The sequence below is a fragment of the Myotis brandtii genome, unplaced genomic scaffold (assembly GCF_000412655.1).
Source record: "Myotis brandtii unplaced genomic scaffold, ASM41265v1 scaffold717, whole genome shotgun sequence".
In the NCBI taxonomy this organism is placed as follows: Eukaryota; Metazoa; Chordata; class Mammalia; order Chiroptera; family Vespertilionidae; genus Myotis; species Myotis brandtii.
In genome coordinates this window covers 232663-258416 of record NW_005370825.1, presented here as the reverse complement: position 1 = coordinate 258416, position 25754 = coordinate 232663, and the positions used below count along the sequence as shown (strand labels likewise).

General features: G+C 42.4%; 1 protein-coding gene across 1 annotated transcript in view; it reads right to left on the bottom strand.

Annotated features, from left to right (window-relative positions):
• Positions 1-4915: 4915 nt before the first annotated feature.
• The window catches only part of EXO1 (exonuclease 1), a 39616-nt gene continuing 18777 nt past the window's right edge, over positions 4916-25754 (bottom strand). Inside the window, exons 10-14 of the mRNA XM_014530103.1 lie at positions 21946-22192; positions 20505-21354; positions 17694-17795; positions 14750-14943; positions 4916-5195 (exon numbers count right to left, since the gene is read on the bottom strand). Of these exons, the coding sequence (XP_014385589.1) occupies positions 5054-5195; positions 14750-14943; positions 17694-17795; positions 20505-21354; positions 21946-22192 (1535 nt within the window). The 3' untranslated portion in view covers positions 4916-5053. The remainder of the gene's footprint in view (positions 5196-14749; positions 14944-17693; positions 17796-20504; positions 21355-21945; positions 22193-25754) is intronic.

Genomic DNA, 25754 nt, shown 5'->3' with positions numbered 1-25754 from the left:
TTATGTATCTATTATTTATTCAGTCATTCATTTATTCATTTATTCTACATTCATTCATTCATCCATTTGCTTATTCATCATCCATCCATTCATTTATTAATTCATTCACTCATTCATTTATTCATTATTTATTTATTTATGCCTGAGTTGTTTTTGATAGCAAAGCAAGTTGAGGCTGTTGGTAATGGGTAACCCTGTTCACTAGGAGTGGCTAAGTTTACACGGTGGGTGGGAAGGGAAATAGTTTCAGAAGGCGGTTAACTAAAGCTGGATAATCCAAAGACTGAGCTCTGACCCTGGTCTGCTCTCCCGTGGTGAGCAAATGCCTGTCTGCATGGGAGATGGTGGTGCTGAAGGTGGCCCTGTCACTCTGGGCTCATGTGCAGAAGCTGTCTCTCATCTCTTCTTCTGCTGCCTGGCTCTCATGTGATTAAGTTGAGGAGTCCCCAGGAGTGAGGACTCTGGTTTGGAAGATGTTTAGAGCAGGACTTTTCATCTGCTTTGTTCATCATTCTTTGCGGAGAGCCCAGAACACGGCCTGGTATGGTGTGCTCACTGTCAGTATGTTTAAAGGCTTTCATGTAGATTCACAATTACTGGGATGGAGAGTGGCGAGTGCATGAAAATTAGAGGCGCACCTGTATGGAAAAAGGGGGGAAGCGTGGCAAGACTCACTTGTTGAGGAAGCCACTGATGGCCCCAGCATCCTATAGTCTGAGGCCCTAAGCCTGACATAGGCTTTTCTTTCATTCCCACTGATTCACCTAACCCAGTGGCCGGCAAACCGCGGCTCGCGAGCCACATGCGGCTCTTTGGCCCCTTGAACGTGGCTCTCCCACAATATACCACGTGCGGGCACGCACGTACAGTGCGATTGAAACTTCATGGCCCATGTGCAGAGGTTGGTTTTCGGCCTGGGCGAGTCTATTTTGAAGAAGTGGCATTAGAGGAAGTGGGGGGTGTCGGTCTGGCGCAGGCGGGCCGCGGGATACGCAGCGCGGGGTTCATGCCCGAGTTGAGTGAGCCAGTCAGTCAGCAGTCTCATGTGCAGTGGTTAGTGCTAGTCCTGTCCGCAAATCGCACGCGGGTGACAAAAGTACCTACTCGAAGCATAAAGTTACCTGTATTTTTCCAACCAGCTGCAAATCCTACAGGTATTTTTGTCATCAATTTAAGAATTGTAATTCTTTTGTGTTGGTGGCTTTATTATGCTCTTTTGCCCCTTGAGTGTGGCTCTTCCTAAGCCTTAGGAGTACCCTAATTAAGTTAATAACAATGTACCTACCTTTATAGTTTAAGTTTAAAAAATTTGGCTCTCAAAAGAAATTTCAATCGTTTTACTGTTGATATTTGGCTCTGTTGACTAATGAGTTTGCCGACCACTGACCTAACCCTCAGCTGGTCGGAGCTTCGGCAGGTTCTCAGGGAGCTCATAACATATCCTAACTGCTCCAGAGAAACTGCATCAGCGGGAAACTTGAGGTTTCAGGCACCGCCCACTCAGCTGTCTTAGTGTCATGTCACTTTTTATGGACTTAGGCTGGCAGGTGACCGCTGTAACCCGTTAAGCTTTTCTAAGTCAGCGGCCTTCCCTCACCTGCCTTTGTTCCGAGTGGGAGGCCTTGGATGTGGGGAAACCCAGTCCTCTGCCCATGGTCCCAGCAGGTGGACGGAGCACTCCCCACCAAAAAGCCCCTCCCTGCCTGGAGGGGGAGATACTCAGAGGCAAATGCCGTCGTCTTTTTTTTTTTTTTTACTTATTTATTGATTCGAGAAAGAGGGAGAAACATTGATTTGTTGTTCCACTTACCTATGCATTCTCTATGGTTTTTTAAAAAAGTATTCTTGATTTCAGAATTGTGAAAATGACATAATCTAGTTTTTTCCTTACATGTCACTTGCTGTTTTTATCAAATATATATTTTTTTCTTTAGAGTAACTTTGTTGCTTGTCTTGCTGTTGGCTGTTTAGGATCAATCGTCTTAGGTACAAGGGCCCACTTTAAAGAGTTATACATCTTGTTAAATTAGGAAGATTTTCTGAAATTAGTGTTTTCTTCAGAGACTCCTATTATCTCTGCATATTAGACTTTGTGTCCGTAACTTCAACATTTGTCACTTCCTAATCTTAGGGAACTGGTTTTAATCTACTTGTGGGCCTTTCTGGTAGATTTCCATCATCTGTAAAGATGTTATTCTGCTGGAGATTCTTTTTAAAAATATTAACTTTGTAAGAGATGAATCTAAAAGCTATTCTATGGTTTCTTTTGAAGTAAAATTTAAGCTGAGAAACATGGTTTACAGGAGCTTTAAGCCCTCCCCTGCCCCCGACGGGCTCAGGAGCAGGATATTCTGCTGAGCTTTCTTGGTCAACTGTCCCCTCTCCTTTAACCTCTTTCTGTCTCTGTGGTCTCTCTCCTGCTCATTTTTGGCTCAGCTTCCAGCAGTTTGTCTCCTGAGGGCCCCCTACCCTAGAAGGAAGCCTGGGCAGCCAGTTCCCATGATTCATTTGGACTAGATGGCTTCCGTCTCCCATGTTACCGCAGGCCTCTTGCACTCAGGCCGCTGGAGGGCAAAGCCTGTCTCAATGCCAGTTCCTACCGGGCCTGCTGTGCGTGGGGGTGGCTGTTCTAAAGCTCTCCTCTCGGGTCCACTAGCGGCCCCGCTCCCGCCTCTGCTCCCGAGCAGATGCCAGCGCCTTCATGTGGTCTTGGTGGTGGTTTGGGACTCAGTGAGACCCGTTACCTAGATTTGTCGTCATGCTCATAGGTTTTGATCTGCTCTCTGGTGTGGGGATATGAAGACTGAGGAACGACTGCGCTGTTGCCATTTCCTCTTCTCCGGCCCCAACTTCAAGTGCTTCGAGGCAGCCCTGTTTCAGCCTCACTTCGAGCCCCCACTTTAAAGGGACCTGCGTGGTATCCCCACTTGTTGAGCTCATCTGAACTTTTACCCGTTGGCTCCTGCCCCTGGAGGAGATGTTAAACTACTTGCCACTAACGCGTTTCCTTGCCTGTCTCTTCTGTTAACCTTTGTGAGTCTACAGCAGTGATGGCGAACCTATGACACGCGAACTCATTTTTTTGGTTGATTTTTGTGATTTTTCTTTGTTAAATGGCATTTAAATATGTAAAATAAATATCAAGAATATAAGTCTTTGTTTTACTATGGTTGCAAATATCAAAAAATTTCTATGTGACACGGCACCAGAGTTAAGTTAGGGTTTTTCAAAATGCTGACACGCCGAGCTCAAAAGGTTCGCCATCACTGGTCTATAGTATGTTTTATTCCTTTTGTCCTTTAAGTGGTATTTTAAATGGGTGAGAAGATAAACATTTGCAGGCAGTGTTTGATTCACATTTTTAAAAAATATATATTTTTATTGATTCCAGAGAGGAAGGGAGAGGGAGAGATAGAAACATCAATGATGAGGATCATTGATTGGCTGCCTCCTGCACGCCCCCTACTGGGGATTGAGCCCACAACCCGGGCATGTGCCCTTGACTGGAATCGAACCTGGGACCCTTCAGTCCCCAGACCAATGCTCTAACCACTAAGCAACCAGCTAAGGCTGGTTCACATTCTTAATTGTTCTGTAGCAGGAAACATTCATAGAAAATTCAGATTTGCTTCTGTTCTTTAGATTTTTCTTTTTAGATTGGTTATTTAAAATTTTTTTATGCTGTTTCTTACAATGTTATGTTTATTCTGACCTCTTTTAGCCAATAGTCCTCTATTAAGTCTCATTTAAAAATTAAAATATTCTGGGTCCCTATCCTTTATCTTCTATAGCTTAGGTAATTCTATAATTTCTTTAGCCCAGCTGGTATGGCTCAGTGGTTGAGCATCGATCTATGGACCAGGAGGTCAGTGGGATTCCCGGTCAGGGCACATGCCCGGGTTGCAGGGTCCATCTCCACTGTGGGCGTGCAGGAGGCAGTCGATCAATGATTCTCTCTATCCCTTTCTTTCTCCCTTCCTCTCTAAAGTCAATAAAAACATACTTTAAAAAAATTTCTTTACGTCATGCCAGATCTTCACTTGCACAGCTGGTTCTTTCCAGGTCTATTTCTCTGTAGAGTGTGTATATTATGGACCAGCGGTTGCCAACCTTTTGGACCTCACGGACCACCAGTTGGCGACCGCTGTTATAGACTTTGCAATTTTAGTATCTTACATCACACCTAGGACACTAATTTTAAATATATGTTAAGGAATTTCTAGCCTGTACTTCAAAAAAAGACATATTTAGCCCAAGCTGGTTTGGCTCAGTGGATAGAGCATCGGCCTGTGGACTGAAGAGTCCCAGGTTCAATTCTGGTCAAGGGCACATGCCCCGATTGTGGGCTCAATTCCCGGTGGGGGGTGTGCAGGGGGCAGCAGAGCAATGATTCTCTCTCATCATTGATGTTTCTATCTCTCTCTCCCTTCCTCTCTGAAATCAGTAAAAATATATATTTTTAAAAAAGACAATTCAAAACAGGCTATTTTGAAGTTTAAGAATATTAATGATGTAAGTAGTAGTTCCTTCCACTGTCAAATGTGTATCCCAACCAACCCCTTCAGGGGTAGTAAAGCCCTGTCCCGCTGTGCAACGACCTTCACGCCTTCCAACTGCCCCTCCCCTCCCCTCCCAGCAACTTTATTTTCCATTCAACCCCGAAAGACAGAGGCACGTGGAAAATTGTAAAGCTTGGAAGAATTCAGTGATTTTCTCTAGGGTAAAATAATTTACAGAAATGTGGTTTTCCATTTGCCAGTCTTATGCTTGACAATGTAACAGAAATCTTTAGAGTAAATTTTTATAAATTTCTAGCGAACTTGCCTAAATAACATTAAAACTTCCAAAACTGTTAAAAATAATTTCCCTAGTTAGCTTCTTATGAAAATATAAAAAGCTGAACAAAGGAAACAACCTCATAGTTCATATACAAAATGTAGTCTATTAAAAAAAAAGTGGCGTAACTCTAAGAAGAAATCTCTCAGACTGGTACCCGCCTCCCCGCCAAGAGGACTTCACTGGGCAGAAAGGCTCGGGGCGGCCCAGCTGCCGGTCACTGGAATATGGCTCTCTGCACACGCGCACTTTCCGGTTTGTGGTAGATGTCCTCTTCCGTTTCTGGAGTGAGTTGAATATTATCCTTGACTGGAGACAGGGGATCTGGCTTCTTACAGGAAGGAAGCTTTTCAGAATCTCTGCAAAACAGAACAGAATGCCATGAATTTGGTGTCTTTATTTTTTAAATATATTTCTTTATTGGTTTCAGAGAGGAAGGGAGAAGGAGAGAGAGATAGAAACATCAATGATGAGAGAGATTCATTGATCGGCTGCACGCCCCCTACTGGAGATCGAGCCTGCAACCCAGGCATGTGCCCTTGGCCGGAATCGATCCTGGGTCCCTTCAGTCCGCAGGCTGACGCTTTATCCACTGAGCCAAGCCGGCTAGGGCGAATTTGGTGTCTTTAAAGGGCAGTGATTCCTAGAGAATGCTTTCCCTGGATAAAGTGACGGCATATAAAGAGGACAAGACCCTTTAGTGTGGAATATGCCTCAGTTCATCATATGCACATCCAAGTTCTCTGAGGACCTCCAATAACATCTGCTTCAATGCCCATAGGTGTGGGTACATCCAATAAAAACCTGCTTCAATGCCCGTAGGCGTGGCTCCCTAGTAAATACACACGCGCTAAGGCAGAATGATTCCAATAGAGAAACGGGTTCTTTTCTACTTGGCACCTCAAGTCTTGCTAAGAACCAATGTAAGTGAGGCATGAACAAATGTTTTAGCCCTAACTCTTACCCCCGCCCCCCCATTTTTTGGTATTCTCCACCTCCAGGCACATCATCTTACAAATGATCAATTCGCGCTGTCATGCACAAGTGCAACACGGGCCAGTGGGATGCGTGATACCAGCGCGGGAAGTTCACTGTCAGGGTTTCCTGCTCGACATCACAATAACTAAACACCTACTGCTTGTTGACTTATTATGTAATGTCAAAGATTTACAGTGAAATAAAAAGGCTATCGAAATACAAATGTTCAAACTGCAAATATGGTGGGGCCAGGTTTTCTCCATATACTTCAACCAAAACAACATACCACAACAGATTAAACACAGGACAGATACAAGAACCCAGCTAATTTATTAAACTAGGCAATAAAGATTTGCAAATGTGTATTCTCACTTTTTTTTGTAAAACAACTATGCTATTGATTTTAAATACTTAATAAGTTTAAAACTATCTTTTAAGTGTCTATTTTAATTTCTAAATGGTTAAATGTTGACAGATGTAACTCAAAGTAATTTGGGGCCCTTTATAAAAGTATAAAGGGTTTCTGAAGACGGGTGTTTGAGAACTCATGCTATATGGTTTAATCCTAGACTTTACACAATGTAAGATAATAAAAACACTGCCCAGCACTTACAAAGTGTCCCCATTCACACCATTTCATCTGGTTGTGACAACATCTCTATTAGGTAAGGTTTAATCCTATCACACCCAGGTAATCTTTTTGTTTTTCATTGATTTTTAGCACATTCGCTTTAAGAACAAGAAAATAAATGAAGAGCAAACCAAGATGGCTGCATAGGTAAATGCCTGTACTCAGCCTCCCGCAACCACAGCAACATGACAACTAAAATACAGAACATCATGCAGAACTGCCTGGAAGCTGGCTGAACAGAAGTCCTACAACCAGAGAAATGAAGAAAGCACTGAGACTGGTAGGAGGGGCGGAACGGGCTGGTCCGACAGCCACGTGTGCCGTTGTGTTTTTTTAATTGGGAGGGAGATGTCTCTATGGAGGCTGCCAGTGAGGAGCAAGGGGTCCCAGCCTAGGGTTCCAGAGCTGGGAAGAGAAGTCCACGCAACTACAGGCTGTAAAAAGCAGGGGGATTGTGGCTAAGTGACAAGGAGACTGCTGGGATCCCAGGGGTTCCCCTTAAAGGGCTCGTGCACACACTTACAGGGTCCCACTTCTTCCAAGCTCCAGCGCTGGGGAACCAGATACATGGGGAGGAACTGGATTGTCTGGCATGGTGGCAGGAACTCGGGGGCGGCTCTTTCCCAGACAGGGGTGCTCACAGTGGTCACTGTTCCTGTGCTGGGACCTCCCCTCTCACAGGGCTGACTGGCAGCCGTAACTGAGTCTCAGTCAGCACACTGTTTGCTCTGCCTTGGGGATTCCCTGAGACCCCAACCCATCCAATTTTAGCCTCACCCAAGCTGTTTCCAGCTGCTTTTCCAAATGAATGGCCTGTCCTGGCTTCAGACTTTGCTAAAATCTCCCAAATAAATCTCTCAACAAAAGGCCCAAGACCCAGCACTAGCACCAGCCCGCCTTGTTCCACTGCTGGCCTGGCCAGGCCTTGCCTGGGCACCTCTAAGCCCAATACAGATAGCAGATCTCTCTGTAGTTCCTGCTGGGTGGCCCCAGGCAGTGGCCCTGGAGCCAATGCACCCAGTGGACAGCCTTAGACCACAGATTACAATTCTATAAACAAATCTCTCAAATAAGCAGCAGCTGGTGTCAAAGCTATCAACAAAAGGCCCAAGACCCAGCACTAGCACCAGCCTGCCTTGTTCCACAGCTGGCCAGGCCTTGCCTGGGCATCTCTAAGCCCAATACAGATAGCAGATCTCTCTGTAGTTCCTGCTGGGTGGCCCCAGGCAGTGGCCCTGGAGCCAGTGCACCCAGTGGACAGCCTTAGACCACAGATTACAATTCTACCCACCGAGAGGCAGACTCAGTGCGCACCACAGCCCCACCAGCAAGCCCTGCTGCATAGGGGTGTTTCCTGCACAGCAGCTCTCCACTGTAGCTGCAGCTGGTCCCACAGCCTGGCCTGGAGGTCAACTCCACCCAGTGACACCAACAGCCATCAAGGCTCACGTACAAGACTGTGCACACAGCCCACACAGGGGCACACCTAGAGTGCCCCCCAGCTCAGGTGACTGGGGGGGCTGAGCCATAGGACCGCTACCACACAAGGGCACTCTACCAATTCTAGGAGACTGAGCAGCTCTACCTAATACACAGAAACAAACACAGGGAAGCAGCCAAAATGCCGGGGGGGCGGGGGGAAAGGAAGGGAGGAGGAAGAAAGAGAAGGAAGAAAATATATTGTTCATATATTTTATCTATCAATAATCTAATCTAAAAATCAAAATGAACAATAAATCTAATGAACAAAATAAACTGGTGAATAAAATATAATCAGGTAGGGTCGTGAAGGCCTGGGGGGGGGCAGGAACCGGGTGGAGGGGGGCAATTGGGGGGAAAAGGGGGAACATCTGTAATACTCTCAATAATAAAGATTTAAAAAGAAACAAGTGAATTGTAAATCAATGTTATTATGTAGTTAATCTTGTAATCTAACAAGTATTGTAGATATACACAGAGTCAACTCATTTAAAACTATGTTTGCCACATACATTAGAAATCTGGCCAATTCATCTTATAAACTCAGTAATTCCTCATTTTTTCCCCCCCAAATATATTTTATCGACCCTCCACAGAGAGGAAGGGAGAGGGACAGAGAGCCAGAAACATCCACGAGAGAGAGACATCCATCAGCTGCCTCCTGCACACCCCCCACTGGGGATGTGCCCGCAACCAAGTCACATGCCCCCGACCGGAACCGAACCCGGGACTCCCCAGTCCACAGGCCAACACCCCAGCCACTGAGCCAAACTGGCCAGGGCTCATTTTTTATTTTTTTTTAATGTATATATGTTTTTATTGCTTTCAGAGAGAAAAGGAGAGGGAGAGAGAGATAGAAACATGATGAGAGAGAATCATTGAGATAATGCCTCCTGCATGTCCCCTATTGGGGATTGAGCCCACAACCCGGGCATGTGCCCTGACCGGAATTGAACCCGGGACCCTTTGGTCCACAGGCCGATGCTCTATCCACTGAGCCAAACTGGCCAGGGCAGTAATTCCTCATTTAAAAATTATTTATTTTTTTAAGAGAGTGGGAGAGCCAAACCGGTTTGGCTCAGTGGATAGAGCGTCGGCCTGCGGACTGAAGGGTTCCGGGTTCGATTCCGGTCAAGGGCATGTACCTTGGTTGCGGTCGCATCCCCAGTGGGGGGTGTGCAGGAGGCAGCTGATGGATCTTTCTCATCAATGTTTCTAGCTTTCTATCCCTTTCCCTTCCTCTGTAAAAAACCAATAAAATATATTAAAAAAAAAAAGAGGGAGAGGGAGAGGGAGAGAAACATCAACTGGTTGCCTCCTGCATGAGCTCTGACCAGGGCCCGGCTGGGGAGGAGCCTGCAACCAAGGTATGTGCCCTTGACCACAATTGAACCCGGGACCCTTCAGTCCACAGGCTGATGCTCTATCCACTGAACCACACCGGCTAGGGCTCCTCCCATTTTAGATGTGATAATTTAAGGAAACAAAGTGCATTAAACCCAGAAGCACCATTATCTTCCCAAACCCCATGTCTTAACCTTGTTCTCATTACAGTCCTAAGGAAAGAAAGCGGAGACACCCAGGCCAGGAAAAGTAATGTGATTTGCTTAACAAGAGAGAGACCCCCAGAGCCGACTGAGAACTGAGGTTTTTCAGTTTGCCATCTTTTCACTAAAGGAAGGCACAGATATTGCAATTAAATATAGTTGTAGAGAGTCAGCTAAAGGAAATAGGTAAGAGAAAAAGAAGTTGATTCATATGGGAACAGAAAGACTTGGGAGAAGGATTGAAATTGCAGGGGGAAAAAATTGATCTTATTTTAAAGTAACAAGACAACTCACTTTTTAAATCCAAAGTTTTTCCAGAGCTCGTTGATCTTCGTCTGCAGTCCCGGCTTGTTCTCGGCGTTGTGATGTTTCCTCTTCTGGGCTCTCGCTGGCCTCTTGCTCAGCCCACTGACTCTCGCAGGCACTAGCGCTTTGATCTTGGTTGTAGAGAGACTGTCCAGAGAACTAGATCTATACAGCCCAGGAACCTGAAGAATACATGCCTGTTTTAATACTCCTTTGTTAAAGCAGCTATCTCTAGTTAATTTCAAACTGTCCTTTATACTCCAGAACAGAAACATAACATAGGCAACATGTAAAAATGTGCTATTTATAGATATGTACTACAAAAATTATAATTTTAGCAGTTAATACACATAGCACCTAGCACTAAATTCAAGAATTAAGTGAGCCTCTCTCTGCCTTAGTCCTTCATTGCCTCTAGGCAATCGCTGTCTGAATCCATTTACAGTCGCTCCCCCCTTATTTGTGGGGATCTGTTTCAAGACCCCAGTGGATGCCTGCAGCTGTGGACAGTACCTAACTGTAAATTCTATGCTTTGTCCTACACACACACACCTATGATGAAGTTTAACACCTTTCCCGTCTACACTAAGCCCTGACACAGCCTGCAGCTGTAACCCGCAGTTCGAGGTGCGACAGCAAAATTAGCACAAATCCCTTTTCCTTCTTCACCATTTCACAACAGAACGTTCGTTGGTGTCATAGATCTGAGCAGCCTGCACACAAGTTTTTTCTTGAGAACATTTACCTCTTCACGTTACAGCTTCTCAGCATATCTGAATTGTGATAGTAGCATCACTACTGTCACGCTTTGGGGACATTATTAAGTAAAAGAGGGGTGACTTGAACACAGTCACGGAGATAACAGGACAGTTGGTCTGAGAGCAGAGATGGCTACTAAGCAGCTAATGGGTGGGTAGGTTACAGCGTGAATATACTGGCCAGAGAGAATTAACCTCCCAGGCGGGATGGGGGCATGAAATTTCATTGTGCTACGTAGAACATGGCATGCAACTTAAAACTTATGAATTGTTCATTTCTGTAATTTTCCATTTAATATTTTCAGACCATAGTTGACCATGAGTAACCAAAACAGCAGAAAGCAAAATCGTGGATAAGGGAACTACTGTACGTGTGCACACACACACACACACACACACACACACACACACACACACACGGCAGCATAATACACACTATTGTGTACTTTGTTTTTCTCACTTAATAATGTATCTTGGAGATTTTCCCACTTCACACATAAAACTTACCTTTGTCTTGAATAGGTTGCCTGTTCCTCTGTGTAAATGTGCCATCATTTACTTAAACAGATCTCTATTGAGGCTATTTACACCAAAGGGTTGATTTTTATTGGATGAAATACGGGGCCATTGGAGTGTGGGTGTTTTTCAGGACAGCAACAGTGAGGCATATGAAACAAGTGCGGTAGAGAGAACCCATGAAGCCGGCAGACGGTGTATAAAGAGAAGACTCACAGGTGAAAGGGGAAATCCCGGCTGAGGGACGACGGAGAGAGCAAGACACAGGACAAAGAAACATCCCAACTCGGACAGGACAAAGTTTGGTGGTTTTACTTCATCCCCTGCCCAAGACGGACTGAGCTGGCAGTTACAAAGAAAAAGGACAACTCTAAGATTTTGAAACTAAATGAGAAAAATAATAAAATTTTATGCTGAGAAGCACTGCTTAGCGATAAGTAAGATGATGACAACGGGACTGAGAGGGAGGGTTCACTGGAGTTTTCACTGAACCAGGAGTGACCGTTAAAACCCTGACAAAGCGAATCTCTGACAGCAAGAACAACAACAAAAGATGATGGTTTAATGCCTGGACCTAATTCCTTTGGGGAAAGTACTGTCTACATTTCTAGTCCTATCGGTTACTGCAAATAATTTTGGTATTTGTTTCCAGACTTTTTACTATAATCATATAAACATACACATGCACATGAATATTTTTAAGTATTATAAAGCAAACAAAAACACCATGTGAATAACATGGTTTTTCCTTTTCATTCAAAATAAAATGGACATCTTTCTAAGGCAGGGTATGATTGAAAAGCCTCTTATTCAACAATGTTAAGTCTTATATTTGCTACTTTACATTAATGTTTTGTTTTGTTTTTTGTTTTTTTTTCCAGAGAGGAAGGGAGAGGGTTAGAGAGTTAGAAACATCAATGAGACCTTTGACTAACGATTAAGAAGTAAAATCTATATTCTACATCTATTTTGCATTATACCTTAGGTTTCTTTGTAATGGACTATAGGGCTCTTTCAAAAGAAAAGGTAATACAATAAATAGTTAACCTTCAATAAATACAATCTTGAGTAATTCAAAGTCTTAATTAGGAATGAAGTAATAAAGGAAAATAGTACTTAAAATATACTTTCTATTTCAGTTTCTTAAGGTGACCAGGTATTCCATGTTATTTGTGTGAATTCAAAGAGTATCTAAGCTATAGAAAAACTACAAAGAAATGCAAAACACCAAAACACCTGTGATTTCTCTATCGGTATTAATCACATTTTTTTTAAAATATATTTTATTGATTTTTTACAGAGAGGAAGGGAGAGAGACAGATAGTTAGAAACATCGATGGGAGAGAAACATCGATCAGCTGCCTCCTGCACATCTCCCACTGGGGATGTGCCCGCAACCCAGGCACATGCCTCTGACCGGAATCGAACCCGGGACCCCTCAGTCCGCAGGCCGACGCTCCATCCACTGAGCCAAACCGGTTTCGGCTGGATTAATCACATTTTAACTAGTGAGAACTAGTAGTTCACAAAGTTATCTGAAGTATTTCACAAGGGGCAGGCAGCATCCCTTGCTCTTTTTTATCAGTAGGCACTGCCCGCAGGTTGATACTGTATGTGATGATGGAACAACGGAAGTTGTCTTTGTTCATTACTTCTCTCCACTTCCTGCCAACTCCTGCCTCCATCTTAGCTAGCCTACATAGACTTGATAATAATATCTATACTTTAAGTTTCATGCAGTCTAGTTGTTTTAGATATTTGGGCTATCTCAACAAACCAAACAAACGAAAAACTGAAAAAAGAAACCTTGTCCCCATGGAATGGAAAAGTATAAAATAAATAAATATAAAATATGCCCTGAAATATAAGGTAATCTGTGAAGTGAAGTAAGTCAGCTGATGCAGGCACTCACAGAGATAACCAGAACGATGAAGTCTAAATGCTTTTGATCAAATGCTTAAAGGTATTAGTGACCTAATTTTTATTTTAATAATCCAAGTAGGTTTTAAATGACTTTAGATAATAGTAACAATGCATAGCATTAAATATATATTACATATAAAATACTTTTGCACGTATTATCTCATTTAGTAGTTATAGCAATCTTGTGTCAAAACTAGGAAAGGTAACTTTGTTAGGCCTTTTTTTTACAAATGACTCTTACGAAAAGGTTATTGAGTGGGCCAAAAAGGACCAAACACGGACCAGAACACACTTATTTTATTTTTTATTTTTTAGTCCAGTAGCCTCTTCATGTTCTACTACATATCCTATTGGTACTAGAGAGGTTTTAGTTTTTCAGTTGTTTGAGATACACTACAGTTAAATCTTCAATTGTTTAGTACAGAAAGTAGCACTTGAGGATGGGAGAGAAATAAAGATGTTAAATAGTTGGGCAAGTCTGCATGTAAAACCTGGGAGTGAGGGGTGTACTTTCCATTAAAATTAAAAAACATCTGACTCCCTACTTTGATCCGGACTCTGCTAGGTGCAAAGTTACAAAATGTTTAAGACTAGATCCTGTCTTTGAGGGGCCTTCTGTCTAGGGGACAGGTCACAAATCTAGTGATCTGGCCACTGAAGCATTGATTAGGATTTACATGGGTAGGTATTCAGAGGAAGGGTGACTCAGGTAATAAGATCAAAAGAGGAGGCAAAGAGACAGGCAAATGATGGTCTTTTGAGCATTAAAGGAGCCGCCAAAGTTTTAATTTGATATACAAAATGTTCTTTTTTGTTTGTTTCTTGTTAGGTAAAATATTCACCATTAATGTGTTTGAAACCGGGAACTAAATTGACTTTTTTTTTTTTTAGCTGTTATTCCTATGCCTGCCCCCCTTTAAAGTTTAGAATCTATCGCTTAGGGGCCACACTATAAGGTAGAAAAACTTTTTCTCATAAAAAGTAATATAGCTGAACCGGTTTGGCTCAGTGGATAGAGCGCCGGCCTGCGGACTGAAGGGTCCCAGGTTCGATTCCGGTGAAGGGCATGCACCTTGGTTGCGGGTGCACCCCCAATAGGGGGCGTGCAGGAGGCAGCTGATGGATCTTTCTCATCAATGTTTCTAGCTTTCTATCCCTTTCCCTTCCTCTGTAAAAAACCAATAAAATATATTAAAAAAAAAAAAAAAAAAGAGGGAGAGGGAGAGGGAGAGAAACATCAACTGGTTGCCTCCTGCATGAGCTCTGACCAGGGCCCGGCTGGGGAGGAGCCTGCAACCAAGGTATGTGCCCTTGACCACAATTGAACCCGGGACCCTTCAGTCCACAGGCTGATGCTCTATCCACTGAACCACACCGGCTAGGGCTCCTCCCATTTTAGATGTGATAATTTAAGGAAACAAAGTGCATTAAACCCAGAAGCACCATTATCTTCCCAAACCCCATGTCTTAACCTTGTTCTCATTACAGTCCTAAGGAAAGAAAGCGGAGACACCCAGGCCAGGAAAAGTAATGTGATTTGCTTAACAAGAGAGAGACCCCCAGAGCCGACTGAGAACTGAGGTTTTTCAGTTTGCCATCTTTTCACTAAAAGAAGGCACAGATATTGCAATTAAATATAGTTGTAGAGAGTCAGCTAAAGGAAATAGGTAAGAGAAAAAGAAGTTGATTCATATGGGAACAGAAAGACTTGGGAGAAGGATTGAAATTGCAGGGGGAAAAAATTGATCTTATTTTAAAGTAACAAGACAACTCACTTTTTAAATCCAAAGTTTTTCCAGAGCTCGTTGATCTTCGTCTGCAGTCCCGGCTTGTTCTCGGCGTTGTGATGTTTCCTCTTCTGGGCTCTCGCTGGCCTCTTGCTCAGCCCACTGACTCTCGCAGGCACTAGCGCTTTGATCTTGGTTGTAGAGAGACTGTCCAGAGAACTAGATCTATACAGCCCAGGAACCTGAAGAATACATGCCTGTTTTAATACTCCTTTGTTAAAGCAGCTATCTCTAGTTAATTTCAAACTGTCCTTTATACTCCAGAACAGAAACATAACATAGGCAACATGTAAAAATGTGCTATTTATAGATATGTACTACAAAAATTATAATTTTAGCAGTTAATACACATAGCACCTAGCACTAAATTCAAGAATTAAGTGAGCCTCTCTCTGCCTTAGTCCTTCATTGCCTCTAGGCAACTGCTGCCTGAATCCATTTACAGTCGCTCCCCCCTTATTTGTGGGGATCTGTTTCAAGACCCCAGTGGATGCCTGCAGCTGTGGACAGTACCTAACTGTAAATTCTATGCTTTGTCCTACACACACACACCTATGATGAAGTTTAACACCTTTCCCGTCTACACTAAGCCCTGACACAGCCTGCAGCTGTAACCCGCAGTTCGAGGTGCGACAGCAAAATTAGCACAAATCCCTTTTCCTTCTTCACCATTTCACAACAGAACGTTCGTTGGTGTCATAGATCTGAGCAGCCTGCACACAAGTTTTTTCTTGAGAACATTTACCTCTTCACGTTACAGCTTCTCAGCATATCTGAATTGTGATAGTAGCATCACTACTGTCACGCTTTGGGGACATTATTAAGTAAAAGAGGGGTGACTTGAACACAGTCACGGAGATAACAGGACAGTTGGTCTGAGAGCAGAGATGGCTACTAAGCAGCTAATGGGTGGGTAGGTTACAGCGTGAATATACTGGCCAGAGAGAATTAACCTCCCAGGCGGGATGGGGGCATGAAATTTCATTGTGCTACGTAGAACATGGCATGCAACTTAAAACTTATGAATTGTTCATTTCTGTAATTTTCCATTTAATATTTTCAGACCATAGTTGACCATGAGTAACCAAAACAGCAGAAAGAAATCGTGGAGATAAGGGAACTACTGTACGTACGCGCACACACACACACACACACACACACACACACACACACACACGGCAGCATAATACACACTATTGTGTACTTTGTTTTTCTCACTTAATAATGTATCTTGGAGATTTTCCCACTTCACACATAAAACTTACCTTTGTCTTGAATAGGTTGCCTGTTCCTCTGTGTAAATGTGCCATCATTTACTTAAACAGATCTCTATTGAGGCTATTTACACCAAAGGGTTGATTTTTATTGGATGAAATACGGGGCCATTGGAGTGTGGGTGTTTTTCAGGACAGCAACAGTGAGACATATGAAACAAGTGCGGTAGAGAGAACCCATGAAGCCGGCAGACGGTGTATAAAGAGAAGACTCACAGGTGAAAGGGGAAATCCCGGCTGAGGGACGACGGAGAGAGCAAGACACAGGACAAAGAAACATCCCAACTCGGACAGGACAAAGTTTGGTGGTTTTACTTCATCCCCTGCCCAAGACGGACTGAGCTGGCAGTTACAAAGAAAAAGGACAACTCTAAGATTTTGAAACTAAATGAGAAAAATAATAAAATTTTATGCTGAGAAGCACTGCTTAGCGATAAGTAAGATGATGACAACGGGACTGAGAGGGAGGGTTCACTGGAGTTTTCACTGAACCAGGAGTGACCGTTAAAACCCTGACAAAGCGAATCTCTGACAGCAAGAACAACAACAAAAGATGATGGTTTATTTTTTTTTCCAGAGAGGAAGGGAGAGGGTTAGAGAGTTAGAAACATCAATGAGAGAGAAACATTGATCAGCTGCCTCCTGCACACTCCCTACTGGATCCTTGAGTCCGCAGGCCAATGCTCTATCCACTGAGCCAAACCGGTTAGGGCTACATTGTTTTAATATATTTGGGATTATATTTTAGAGTATAAGATGGAAACCTTTCAGATGGATATGAAGACTGTTGAAATACTTAAAAGTTTTTATGCTTTAAAAATATGTTCACTACAGAAAAACATGGAAGACAAAGAAACTCACCTTTATTCCTACCAGCTAAGACCTAAAACCAAAACTGTATTTAATAACTCGCCTTTTATCTCCAGTTTTCACCACTGTGACCAATTCACAAGTAAATGTTCTTGTAAAACTCCATTTCCTTAGGTTCAAGTTCTAGAATGCACTTACCGGGTTAAATAATTTGAACTCCTTCAAATTGCTTTCCAGAAATGGCAGGGCAATTCAGTCCCTTAAATATCTGATTCTATATCTCACTATACTTTCATAAAAATGACGCATTTCTCAGAACATATCTGCGTTGTGAAAAGGCACGTGACTATGTAGTCATTACAAATAAATGCTAAATAAGCACATGGAACAAAGACCTTTATACTTTATACCACAAGGAAACATAGCAGGTTTCACAACTGAAACACCTGCAGTCAAGCACAGTGGTTCTCAACCTGTGGGTCGCGACCCCTTTGGCGGCCGAACGACCCTTTCACAGGGGTCGCCTAAGACCATCCTGCATATCAGATATTTACATTACAATTCATAACAGTAGCAACATTACAGTTATGAAGTAGCAACGAAAATAATTTTATGGTTGGGTCACAACATGAGGAACTGTATTTAAAGGGCCAGAAGGTTGAGAACCACTGGTCAAGCACAAACACGATGCTAGAAGGTTTGTTTGAAAGACATTTTTGTGTAAATAAAAATATAGGCATTTCAATTTTTAATCTTGACATGAAATGCTTCTCATGTTCTGGAAACAATCATGCGCTGCTTCTGACATGAAATAAATAAATAAATAAATAAATAAATAAATGCTTTACCTTGTTTCTTAGAAGCATGTCTTTTTTTGAAAAGTGAGATACATGTAGCTTGGGTTTCTGATTACCTTGATTAGCAAGTGACTTAAAATTGCAATCAGATTCCTAGATCCCCCAGATCAAAAAATAAAATAAAATTAGATTTTTACTATGGAATTTATATATGACGACTAACCAAAATTCAACAAAACATAAAATGAAATGAGAAAATCAGTATAAATAAAATGTTTTGTGTTTTTCCCCCCAGAAAAGCAAGTGTAAGAAACTAGGGATAGAGTAAAGATAAATGGGCCTAATGCGGAAAGAATGAGGTTAGCCAGTGTCACTTCAAATGCAGTGAAGGAACGAGCAAGGTGCGTGAGCTGGAGAAAACACATTTGAAACGGAAGGCTTTTCTGCATCGTCTCAGAAGCCGGCCCAAATGCTCAAGTTCAGATAACACAAGCCTGGCTCTCCGTTTCCTAAAGTCCCAGCCACAAACGCTGAACCAGGATAGTTCTACACCTTTTAATGGTGTAACGTGTTCAACGTGAAAGAGAAAAGACATCTGCTTTTAGGAGGTAGGGTCGTGCTGCATCGAATGCACAGTTAGCGTTAGCGATGACGCGAAGGCCTGCCTGCTGCTCCCAACCCTTCAGGTGAGACTTTTCTACAGACAGAAAAATCTGGATCCCCACTAACGTCAAATAAAAAGGACAATGGGGGGAAATTTAGAAGGCTTACATTTCTGCATTTTTCATGAGGGTTTTCTTTTAATATTTATCTTGGGATTCTACATAGTATTACTATATACTTAAAAAACCAAGTGACAAATACTGCATTAATATGGACTGTAACTTATAGAAACTCTAATATTCTCCTCTCAGAGCTAACAGGAGTGTGATCCTGGGCTATCAGTTTCTTACAGATCATGAGTAAGATCCCAAGATTACTTCACCTCAGACGGGGCCACTGGACTCATACACGCAGACCCAGTGGCTGCTGACCTCAGTGAGCCACATGGAGTCTCCCTCCCATATTCGAATGAGGCCCCCATGCAGTGTGGCTCTGAAACAGTTTCTGAATCAAAGACTGATTACACAGTTCTCATTAACAATTCATTTATCCTAATAGGAATTTACTACATCCGAAGCAAAAGGTGACTTAAAGAATCACTTCTAGTTCAGCTGGTCTTTTTGCGGAGGGAAGAGGGTTCAGGTTTCTGTAATGAATTAGTACAATAAATGGTTAGCCCAGAAGACCGAGCGCGCGAGTTCTGTGAGCATGACTGGCCCACAGGCTGTGAGCTGGAACAAGGCTTCTTAGTAAACCATGGCTGAGAGCTTACAAAGTCAGTTACACAGACATCCGCTGGGAAAGGGCAAAAAATCTCCCAGAGGAGCTCAGCAGACTTTAAAGTATCCTCACAAATAGATGGCGTTTTTAAAAATGTATTTGTATTGATGTCAGAGAGGAAGGGAGAGGGAGAGAGATAGAAACATCAATGATGAGAGAGAATTATGGATCGGCTGCCTTCTGCACGCCCCCTACTGGGGACTGAGCCCGCATCCTGACATGTGTCCTGACCAGGAATCTACTGTGACTTCCGGTCAACACTCACCCTCTAAGCAACACGAGCCGGCAATAGATGGTGTTTTGATGAAAGACGTTCAAGAGCTAGCAAGTGTAGTTGTACCCCGTGGTGCCAAGGAAAAATGCAGTGTGAATTGAAAAATGAAAAAGATGACACTGAAATGGAGGCACAAGTTAAGGGAAACAGAGTCGTTCAGACCAGTGTGGGGGAACCAACGGCAAAGGGAAAAGAAGGAAAAGCCATAAAGGCAGCCCGCATTAGGGCGGCGCTCTCTCCAACTTAAACCACACGGAACAGACTGGGGATCCGAATGTACTAACTGGTTTCAGCTTCTCCAAGTCAAAACAACTCATCTCCGCATCTTAACTTAGTTCTTTTCTTTGAGTCCAATACAACGTTTCCTTTAGGAACTTAAATACTTTCCTTTTGCTAAATATAAGCTATACTGATTGGTTAGATGCTGTCCAAAATTCAGGATTATCACACATGGAAATTCAGTCAAATACCACCGAGGCTATAATTGTTCTCACAACGTGGTAATTATAGTCAGTAGATATAAAATGAAGTATCTTACATTGCTATGCTGTTTGAGGTATCTCAAATTGAGATTTTGAAGTATGATGACATAACTCAGATTTTTATATGTCATCATGTCATTTTAAAATATGCCACTGGGTCTTATGAACACACTTATTTAGGGTTTTGATTTTATTAAAGTCAAATTAAAAGGTATTTTATAAATTAAAAAATGGCTAGGATGCTAACTTGTTTTGTTATAAAGGGGAAGTTTAGCAAGAAAGAGTAAATGAAAAGGTATTTCTGAAGTACTAGAACTTAAGGTGAACACCATTACATTAATAGGGCCTTCTCCTTATAAGGTTTAAAATGTTCTCTGAATTCAAGAGTACATTAAGGAATAAATATTAAATTTATAACAACTTTTCATTTCATAGCTTATCATTCTGCTTAGGTCTTAACTACTCCACAACTTGAGGCACCTATCAATGGAACACACAGTGATTAAAAAAATGTAGTTAGATTAAATGGATATGAGTTTAAAATAGCAAAGACATGGAGCTCTTCAGTGGAATGAAATGTAAATTGTCTACACAGTAATACCTAGAGTGAAAAATTAAGACAGCCAATTATTCCCAGAATGTAGGCAGACTTTTCTCTATTATAGGATAATCACCCCAGTTTGTTTTACATATAGATTTGAAAACAGGTTTCGTGTGACTTACCTCTGGACTGCAGTCCTTCCTGGAAGGCTGAGGAAGTGTTGATGCACTTAAGCTGTGTGGGGACAATTCCGCACTCTCCTGAGACTGCGAGGACCAACTCAGTTCATGTACAGGAAGCGCTTCATCACCCGACGCATCGCCCTTGACCTGAGACACATCGGACACCGTACTCCCAGGCAGAGAGCTGGGCGAGTCCCCCTTCCTCCGGAACTGGTGCAACGCTGTGCTCGGAGAGGGGCTCGGAGTTCTTGAAAAATCTCCAAGGCTTCCAGACCAGCTAAAACAGCTTCTCAGTGTCCCCAGAGTGGGTGGTGAAATGGTCTTTGTGAACCGGATGGTTTTAAAAGACGGAGACTCTTCATCAGCAATCACAGTTGCACCATCTGGAGTCTGAGCACTCGGAGTGTGTGCTCCATTCCTCTCAACCAGCTTCTTGCTCTCCAGACAATCTGATTGATTTAGATCAACCAGCTTCTTGCTCTCCAGACAATCTGATTGATTTAGATCAACCACCTTCTTGCTCTCCAGACAATCTGATTCATTGAGATCAACCACCTTCTTGCTCTCTAGACAATCTGATTCATTGAGATCAACCACCTTCTTGCTCTCCAGACAATCTGGTTCATTTAGTTCACCCAGCATCTTGCTCTCTAGACAATCTGATTCCTTTAGATCAACAACTTTATCATCTAGACAATCTGATTCATTGAGATCAACCACCTTCTTATCATCTAGACAATCTGATTCATTGAGATTGGTCTTTTTATCTGTGTCAGCAGTTTCATCTAGAGGTTGGGGGCTTGCTTTCTTTGATACACAGTCCATAGAATCCAGAGAATTGCAAAAAAACCTAATAGAAAAAACAACGGAAAGAATGCATAAGTATTTTAGTTTCCTCGCAAGGTGTTAAGATTCAGAATATGACCCAGTTTCTTTTTAAAATAAAATCTCATAAATTTTATGCACGCTTCTATCACAGCACTTACCACATGGGATGAAAAGATTTTGTTTATGGACCTATTTTTCCAACTATACTACAAGCTTCTCAAGAATAAAATCTACGTCTCTCACTTTTGTAGCCCACACCTACTATTGTATCAAGTTCTTAATTAATATTAGAGCTCTTATATTCATCAGTATTTAAATATACTTCTAATAATACTTTGCAAAATGTACTTAGTTTTTAAAGAAACTAAGAAAGTAGAAACAAAGAAGTAGGGACTGGTTCCAAAAACAGTTTTTCTAATACAAAAAGTAGCAGAAGTTCAAGGGGAAAGCTGTGCATTCAGGTCTGAACTCAGGCAATAAAAACTGTCATTGGATTAAGTCAGGTCCTACACCTCCCCCAACTTGACTCGACGTTTACCTGAGACCATTAAAGCACATGGCAATGCAGTATATAACACAACAGATAAACAGCATCCTAGAGATGGAACCGTACCTGCTTCTGGTCCCAGGAACCACAACTGCACCACTTTCTTGATTTTTTCTCTGCAAAAATGCTGCAAATTTATTTCTTGTTGTAGGTGGTGTGCTTAAGGTTTTTTTAATAGTAGTTCCATCCACCGGGTCAGGCATCAGCATTTTGGAAGAGTTCAATGATGTACTACCTTCACAGCCATCTTTCTTGGTCTTCTTTGTAAATGAAAGAGAATACTGACTCAACAGATCATCTTCTGACAGCTCCTCTAAATAAAAACAAAGTGACCATGAATAAATGTTTGTCCACATGCAGTTAAAGATTTGGCTTTAGCTTCATAGTCCATGTCCCTTTGTCCTAAGGATAAAGTTTTTTTTTTAACTATGCACCAGAAAAGAAAAGCCAAGGATAACTTAAATTTTTTTTTCTTGGCCGTGTTTTACAATTTCACAAGTTAGTATGCTTTTTTTAAAAAAATATATTTTATTGAGGAAGGGAGAGGGATAGAGAGTTAGAAACATCGATGAGAGAGAAACATCGATCAGCTGCCTCCTGTACACTCCCCACTGGGGATGTGCCCGCAACCAAGGTACATGCCCTTGACCGGAATGGAACCTGGGACCCTTGATTTCGCAAGCTGATACTTTATCCACTGAGCCAAACCGGTTAGGACACAAGTTAGTATGCTTTAATGTCAATTACTTGTACAATTTTATGTGAAATTAACCAAACCAAAATTTCAGGACAATCAATTTTGTAAGGGTATATACTCATTATACTAAGGGCTTAATTTTGAATGTAAAAAAATAAAAAACCAATTTTAAGGGGATTTACATGTAGATACGTAATTAATTTAATGTTTGATTTAAAAAATGTCCCAGTAAAACCATATCTATGTGATATGGTGATTGTCAGGAGTCAGAAGTAATTTGCTAAGGAGCCCTAATCGGCTGCACGGCAAACGTATCTATCCTGTGGTATTCAAATAGATCAAAGACAAAGCAATACAAAGGCTACAGCCCGAGATAGGCTGAGACATAGCGATAGCAGTAAGTGTCTTAAAATTCTCAGTCTGAACAGCTTCCACTCTCATAGGATTGAATGCCCATTACTCGAAAAAGTCAGTAAAATAGTTGAGGGCCCCAAAATATCAGAGACAAGAAGATGATACCTCCAATCCAATTTTAAAGGTACAGATTTTAAGATCATTGATTTTGACTCCTGGCATGAGCCTAAATTTGTTTATTAACAAGGGAATTATGAGCCCTTACAGAAAACAAATATTGCAGGAGCCCTAACAAGGCTTCCTTAAGAAGCCACGCCAGACTAACCTCGTTTTCTTTTGGAATAAGCTTTAGACGAGCTACTCGGGCAATCCCACAGATTTAGCCTATCCCCAGGAGGACACTCAGCGTCTCTCCCATTATCCCAGTAGACAGCAGCCAGAATCTACTGTGTATTATTACGTGGGGTTAGCAGCAGGCTGGTCAGCCCTGAAAGACTACTGGCGGTGATCAGTCTGAAAGGAGGGTGTCTCTATAGTGCTTTAGATTTCTGCTCTGTCTCTGATGCAGGTGAACATTACATAAGCAAACACATTTTAACCAAAACGTTAAGACACAGGAAGCCATACTTCTCCAATTTCTAGCCGACAAAGATAATACCCATATATTAGATAATACAGAGATTCAAAAATGAAAAAAAAAAAAAAATTAGGGGGCAGAACAATGGATTAAAATGAATTCAGAACACCTCAATAAGAATAATTTCACCAGTTAAGTGTAAATGTGTAACTGTACTGGGTTTAATAGGAACTGGCGGATTTTGATGGAAAGAGGGATTCGACTTACTCTATTTTGTTTTATTTTTGGGTCTGTGTGTATGCCCAGAGGACAAGATCCGTTGATGAGATGTAGTTTAACAAAGCAGACTTAGTCTGACATAAAGAGCCTACTAATAATGAGCCCTACACAAAAAGGATCCTCTATGTTGTGGGTGGCAGAAGGACAGGAAGGAACGAACACGTGTAGTATACTTATGTACCAGGTGCTCTTATCTGTTATCTTACATAACAAACACAAAAGTTTGTGAAATGGTCAATTTCATTCCCATAATAGAAGAGGAAACAAAGGTTGAGAGATATTATTATGAAAAATATTTAGGTTCATAAGGAATTAGGACATTTTGACCAGACATGTATAATCTATATCTAAATTTAAAAATTAGCCCTTGCTGGTTTAGCTCAGTGGATAGAGTGTCAGCCTGAAGACTGAAGGGTCCTGGGTTCAATTCCAGTCAAGGGCACATGCCCGGGTTGCAGGCTCAATTCCCAGTAGGGGGAGTGCAGGAGGTGGCTGATCAATGTTTCTCTCTCTCTCTCTCTCTCTCTCTGCCTCTCCCTTCCTCTCTGAAATCAATAAAAATATATTTTAAAAAATAAAAAGTAGCGGAGAGACCAAGATGGCGGCATAGGTAAACACCGCAGACTGCTGCCGCAAACAACCACTTCAAAAATACAACTAAAAGACGGAACGGACATCACCCAGAACCACAGGAAGGCTGGCTGAGGAGAGACTCTTCAACTAGAAGGAAAAATAACAGCACACCGAGGCTCAGAGGAGGCGCAGTGTGGAAAAAACTCAGGTGCGGAGGTGCGCGCGCAAAGCGGGCTGGTGGCTGAGAGCGCGGTTGTCGTTTTCGGTCAGGGGGGAGTCTCAGACTCTGAGCTCCAGATACGGGCGAATCGCTGGGGACTCGGACCCAAACGGGAGAAGCGGGAGTGTCTGGCATCAGTTGGAAGGCAGCTTTCCCTCCGAGGTTTGCAGCGGTTCCGGGGGTTCTGAGAAGCAGAGCCTCTGGGAACAGGACTGAGGGCACCATAACGGCTCCCTCCGCCCGCCCTGTTGAGCCCGCCCCGCCCAAGCCCTGCGCAGAGCCATTTGCCGGATAGCCTCAGGCAAAGGCTAGATTAGCACCTCCCCAGAGGACAGAAGTTTTCCGCGGCAGACACAGCTGATTCACACAGCCAGTCGGCCTGGTGGTCAAATCCCTCTAGTATTAACTACAACAATCAAGGCTCAACTAGAACAAGACTGCGCACAAAGACCACTAGGGGGTGCACCAAGAAAGCATAAAAAATGCGGAGACAAAAAAACATGACAGAAATGGAGGATATAGAGCTAAAAATCGCAATTTTGAGGGCTTGCAAAAATGTGCTAGAAGCTGTCAATAAACTTGAGGAGAGAGTCACGAAAACTAATGAGACCCTCGATGCTATGATAAAGAACCAACTAGAAATTAAGCATACACGGACTGAAATAAAGAATATTATACAGACACCCAATAGCAGACCAGAGGAGCGCAAGAATCAAGTCAAAGATTTGAAATGCGAAGAAGCAAAAAACACCCAACCGGAAAAGCAAAATGAAAAAAGAATCCGAAAATACGAAGATAGTGTAAGGAGCCTCTGGGACAGCTTCAAGCGTACCAACATCAGAATAATAGGGGTGCCAGAAGATGAGAGACAGCAAGATATTGAAAACCTATTTGAAGAAATAATGGCAGAAAACTTCCCCCACCTGGTGAAAGAAATGGACTTACAGGTCCAAGAAGCGCAGAGAACCCCAAACAAAAGGAATCCAAAGAGGACCACACCAAGACACATCATAATTAAAATGCCAAGAGCAAAAGACAAAGAGAGAATCTTAAAAGCAGCAAGAGAAAGAGACTCAATTACCTACAAGGGAATACCCATACGACTGTCAGCTGATTTCTCAACAGAAACTTTGCAGGCCAGAAGGGAATGGCAAGAAATATTCAAAGTGCTGAAT